At 42.9% G+C, this 6000-nt stretch overlaps 1 protein-coding gene across 2 annotated transcripts in view; it reads left to right on the top strand.

Annotated features, from left to right (window-relative positions):
* Window positions 1-6000, top strand: part of MMP24 (matrix metallopeptidase 24) — a 75662-nt gene continuing 69662 nt past the window's right edge. Inside the window, exon 1 of one of the 2 annotated variants that reach the window (XM_033962643.1) lies at window positions 1-191. In XM_033962643.1, coding sequence (XP_033818534.1) covers window positions 84-191 — 108 coding nt within the window. In that variant the 5' untranslated portion in view covers window positions 1-83. Of the gene's footprint in view, window positions 192-2923; window positions 2944-6000 lie in introns of those variants that run through there. The other variant, XM_033962644.1, reaches the window with a different exon arrangement.

The raw sequence follows: 6000 nt of genomic DNA, 5'->3' as shown, positions 1-6000 counted from the left end.
ACGGGCAGTGCGCGCCGCCGCGCCGGGGGTGTCAGCGCTGGGTGGACGATCCGGGGATGGCATAGCGCCGTGAATGAGCAGCGATGGCGGGGGCCGCCGGGGTGCTGACCCTGTGCCTGCGCGGCTGCTTCCTGCAGGCGCTTCTCGGTGCCGTGTCCCTCTGCGCCGAAGAGAAGACCTTCATTGTGGAGGTAGGTCAGTGCCTGCAAAAGCGGGGACACGGCTCCCGGGGGGCAGAGAGGCGCTATGGGAGCGGCCCTCCCGGTTCCCTCTTCCATTGTTTGCCTCATAATGGCCCAATTGTTTGCTCCTTATTTCCAAGGAAGCCCTTCGTGCAGCAGCGACCAATGGAAGAGCAGCTTCAACAATGCTCAGTGACGTCACAAAGGGCTCGAGCGACCCTGCGATTTCAGCTGAGGCAGCGGAACAGGCTTTGGCTTTCTCGGCTAGCTTCCCTTGCCATCTTACTCTCCCATTATACTCCTTTCTTCAGGTTCTTCTCCCCCCCCCCAACACTTGGTCCTGCATTTGACCTTCTTCCCCCACATATGGTCCAGCATTTACCTTCTCTTTCCTCCTTCAACCCAACCCTTGCAAATAGTCCAGCATCTTTCTTCTAGTTTCCTGTCCAGCTAGCATGTGGTAAGGGTTGTGGTCAGGGGAACCTGGGAGAACCTACTTTCTGTGGGAGGGAGGGAGGGGGCACTGGTTTCAGTTTCGGCAAATTCAATGGCTGGTTTTGTTTGCCATCTACTAGATATGGAGCAAGCAGGGCTTGTGCTAGACCTGATGGGCCCAGGGCAGATGCTAGGGAAGGGGCCTCAGAACTTGCTTGCAGGCTGCCTCTTTTTCAATTTCACATAAAGAAAACCAATAACTCAGGACAGACAATCTCAAAACCAATAAATTATAAGAAAACAATTATTTAATCATAGGGTAACATTGTACTGTTGTCACACAATATCATCTGGTCAAACCACAATCACTGCTTAACCCTTCAAGATTGGGGAGAGAAACAGATTTATATGTTGGTAATGAATCATTGGGTCTCCTATAACACAAATTATTTCAGGTCCCGTTCTACAGACCCAAGTCTTTAATCAACTTACTCTCAAACCACAATTAACCAAAACTTTTAACGGGACAGTACAATTTATGGTACATGTTTGTTTCCTCACAAACATTCAAAACCAGAAAAATCTCAATAAAGCATTATCTTAATTCTAAAAAATACTCCAGTGCTACTTTTTATAGCACTCTCGATGCTCATCTACTAAGCATTTCGGTCTCTAGGACCTGCTTTGGGGGATTCATCACACTATATAAGTCTAAAAAAGAAAGAAAAAATACATCAAGTGAACCACCAATCCCACTTCAAAATGGCTCCAATTCACCAGTATAATATTAATCTAATTTAAACTACAGGCAAGCCACCATAGTCTCAATATAGTGCTGCACATCAAAAAGCGTCAGGAATAAGAACATAAGACTTGCCGCTGCTGGGTCAGACCAGTGGTCCATCGTGTCCAGCAGTCCGCTCACGCGACGGCCCTTAGGTCAAAGACCAGTGCCCTATTTGAGTCAAGCCTTACTTGCATATGTTCTGTTCCAGTAGGAACTATCCAACCTTGTCTTTAATCCCTGAAGGTTGCTTTCCCTTATAACAGCCTCCTGAAGAGTGTTCCAGATTTCTACCACTCTCTGGGAGAAGAAGAACTTCCTTACGTTTCTACGGAATCTTTTCCCTTCTAACTTAAGCGAGCCCTCTCGTTCTCTTCACCTTGGAGAGGGTGAACAATCTCTCTTTCTCTTCTAAGTCAATTCCCTTCAATTTCTTGAATGTTTTGATCATGTCCCCTCTAAGTCTTCTCTTTTCAAGGGAGAAGAAGCCCGGTTTCTCTAGCCTCTCATTGTATGGCAACTCCTCCAGGTCCTTAAACATTTTTGTCACTCTTCTCTGGATCCTTTTGAGTAGTACTATGTCCAGTGTTGGACGCAGTATCCCAGGTGGGGGCGTACCATGGCCCGGTATAACGGCATGATAACCTTTTCAGATCTGTTTGTGATCCCCTTCTTAATCATCCCTAGCATTCTGTTTGCCCTTTTCACCGCCGACGTGCATTGCACGGATGGTTTCATTGACTTGAGAAAAGGAGACTGCGTGGGGATATGATCGAGACCTTCAAAATACTGAAAGGAATCGACAAAATAGAGCAGAGAAGATTATTTACGTTGTCCAATTTGACACGGACTAGAGGACATGTAATGAAGCTAAGGGGGGACAGGTTCAGGACTAATGTCAGAAAGTTCTGCTTCACTCAGAGAGTGGTTGACACCTGGAATGCCCTCCCAGATGAGATTATTGCGGAATCGACCGTCCTAGGCTTCAAGAGCAAACTAGATGCATATCTCCTTAAGAGAGGCATGTAAGGATATGGTGGACTATAAATTACGACAGGTGTACACCTGGCAGGGCCTCCGCGTGTGCGGATTGCCGGACTTGATGGACCGAAGGTCTGATCCGGAGATGGCATTTCTTATGTTCTTATGTTCTTATGTACTCCCAAGTCTCTTTCCTGGGGGCTCTCTCCAAGTATAGCACCGGACATCCTGTATTCGTGCATATGATTTTTGTTACCGACATGCATCACCTTGCACTTATCCACGTTGAATCTCATTTGCCATTTCGCGACCCATTCCTCAAGCATATTTATGTCTCTTTGTAGGTCTTCGCAATCCTTCTGTGTTCTCACTATTCTGAATGACATTGTATCATCTGCAAATTTAATCACCTCACTCGTTGTGCCAATTTCTAGGTCGTTTATAAATATGTTGAAGAGCACCGAACCCTGCGGCACTCCACTCGTGACGCTTTTCCAGTCTGAGTATTGTCCATTCACCCCCACTTTCTGTTTCCTATCCGCCAACCAGTTTTTAATCCACGTGAGTATATCACCCTTGATTCCATGGCTTACAGTTTTTCAAAGTAGATGTTCATGCGTAACCTTGTTAAATGTCTTCTAAAAATCTAGATATTCGATGTCGATTGGAGTTTTTTTAGAATTAAGATAAGTATCCGCCTGCTTTATTGAGATTTTTCTGGTTTTGAATGTTTGTTTAGGAAACAAACATGTACCATAAATTGTACTGCCCCGTTAAAGTTTTGGTTAATTGTGGTTTGAGAGTCAGATGATTAAAGACTTGGTTCTATAGAACGGGACCTGAATAATTTGTGTTATAGGAGACCCGATGATTCATTACCAACATATAAATCTGATGTTTCTCTCCCCAATCTTGAAGGGTTAAGCAGTGATTGTAGTTTGACCAGATGATATTATGTGACAACAGTACTTTGTTACCGCATGATTAAATAATTGTTTTCTTTATAATTTATTGGGTGGGATTTTTTTAGATTGTTTACCCTGAGTTATTATTTTTGTTTTTTTGAGATTTCATTGTTCTTGGATAGTGTTTTGAAACAGAGTACTTTCCAACTGTTTTTTGCCTTTTTCAATTTCAGGCAGGTTTGGGGAATAAAGGCAACAACGGAGAGGATGATTTCATTACCTTGAGGACTGTTCTTTTTCTTTTTCCTATAGCCATTTGAAATAATTCTTTAACTATACAATTTTCATAAAAACTTGTGTTGGCAGAAAGGAAGAAACAAAGTTCTGAATCCCATTTCAATTCTGATATAATTCTAACAAGACTGTTAATACCCATAAATGATGTCTCAAGCAAGTTAGCATTTTACTTTCCTGCCCTCTTCCCATTTTTTAAAGCTTTAAGCAAGCATTAACAAGTTTGTTAAAACTTTTCAGAACTCTTTCTTTCGGTCTATTTTATTGTCCTCTCTTAAATCTTGAAAATGCCAACACGGACTCCAACAGCCCAAAGGAATGTTGGAGTGAAATTATAGAAAGGTCAAGGGGCAAAATAAAAGTGAGCAGTGATTGAGTCATTTTTGAGTTAAGGACTGCTGGCAGCTGGTCTCTCATTAAATGTAATTATTATAAGGTGATCGGGTTCAAGTTCAGTAACCTTCAGTGCACCTAGATTACATTTGCGGAATGAGAAGAAAGGAAGGAAACAGGGAGAGACCAGGTGACTTCTGGCTTTTGTTTTCTAGCAAACAATGTGTAATTTCTTGGTTCTTTTTTTTTTTCTTCTAATCTCCTCCACTCTCTAGCTTTTCCTGCCTACTTGTGATCTGCCTGAGCTCCTCTTCTGACCTAAGCTCCAGATCTCCATTCCTTCCCCCTTCACTCCTTTGCTCTCTTTCCTCTTCCTCCTTCCCATGCAATATTTAATCTCTTGCTGTCTCCCCCCTTCTCCCTATCTTGCTTTATATGCTTCTCCTTGCTCTCTCTCTTCTCTTTTTCATTCTCTCTCTTGCCCTTTTGAGCTATTGTTCTCCACCTCCCACCTTTCCGCTTGCACTGCAGTTCCATACAGAGTTAGAGCCAGAGCCAAAGTATTAATGAGCCACAGGAGGGTGAGGCAAGAAGCTTCTGCTGCCTCTCTTTGCATATGGGTTGTAAGCTCTCTGCTGATACAGGGGGCTGAAAAAGCAGTGCCTCAGAAAAGGGCTTCCTGCTTACCTCTGTGTACACTGTCCACCACTGTGACCATCTCACTCCTCTTCATCTCTAAATAATGGATACCCGTTACAGCTCCACTTCTGCTGGTTTCTTTCTGGCAAGCCTCCTTATCCCTTATATTCCATGACACAGCCCCAAAGCTTTACCTTTGGCTTTCTTATGACTCTGTCTTTTCCTGCACTCTACAGACTTAAGAAGAAACTCAAAACTTGGCTTTTCCAACTCCACCTAGGATTGAAATGTGACCCCTCTGTCCGCCCTTTCCCTTCCATTCTCTTACTATGAATTTCTTTATCTTCCCATTTTCTCTCAACCTACCTGTTTCTCTTTTTTTGTTTTAACTTTCTTTTCTACCACAATTTTATTTCCTAGCAGCACCATTTGTTCCACTGGTAGTATATTAGATCAATAATAAATGAATGGCTTGCTGGTCCAGACTTCTTGTTGTGGTTAGAGACAGGAAAAAAACCAAACCCTGGGTTTTTTGCCTACTTTACATCTTGGAAAATTGAAATTTGGCGGAGAATAAATGGGAATGTTGATACGTACTCAAAATGCTTAGCGTGTAATTTTTCCAGTTTCTTAAAATCACCAATATAGAAATATAGGTGTGTTTCAGTAGAGACAGAGGAACAAAAGTTAGGCTGCTTCATCCCAGCTCCGTCTTTCTCATCTTCTCTCTCTGCACATTCCCATCTTTCTGTTCCTCCCATCATTGCCATTTCTTCTCTTCATAGCTTCCATTATATTTTTCCGTTTTCTTCTCTCCCATCTTCCAGTATCTTTGTAGCTCATTGTTCTGTCTTCTTATTCTTATTCTCTTGCCTCCATTTCTATCTGTCCCAGCATCTTTCCTCTTACTTCTGTCTCAGGAATATCTGGCCTATGAGTTATGGAAATGTTTGCAGTTGGTGGCCCCAGGACAGGCTCCCACCAATCCACCTGCTATATCCTGAATGGTGATCTCTGTGTCTGGATTTGCAGCATGGCAAGATCCCAAAAGAGTAAAGCATATTTTATGCTGCATATCCCAGCAATACTCATAGACAGTGGATTTTCCCAAGTCCAGCTTAATATGTGTTATGGACCTTTCTTTTAGGAAATTATCCAAATCTTTTTTTAAACCTTGTTAAGCTAAGGCTGAGGAAGGATTGAGATGGGAAATGGGAGTGAGAAGGAGATAGAAAGTTGGTAAGTACGTACATCAGCATCCAAGAATAAGATCTTAATGTCGTTGAAGACCAGGGTTGTCCAGTGTCGGTTGTCAAGGGCCGCAATTCAGTTGGGTTTCCAGGCTTTCCCCAATGAATTTGCATGAGATTTGCTTGTACTGCTTCCATTGTATGCAAATAGATCTAATATATGTATATTGAAGAAATCCTGAAAACCCAAGCTGGCG

The sequence above is a fragment of the Geotrypetes seraphini genome, chromosome 11 (assembly GCF_902459505.1).
Source record: "Geotrypetes seraphini chromosome 11, aGeoSer1.1, whole genome shotgun sequence".
Lineage (NCBI taxonomy): Eukaryota > Metazoa > Chordata > Amphibia > Gymnophiona > Dermophiidae > Geotrypetes > Geotrypetes seraphini.
The sequence above is the reverse complement of the archived record's forward strand: the minus strand, read 5'-3'. Positions and strand labels throughout refer to the sequence as shown.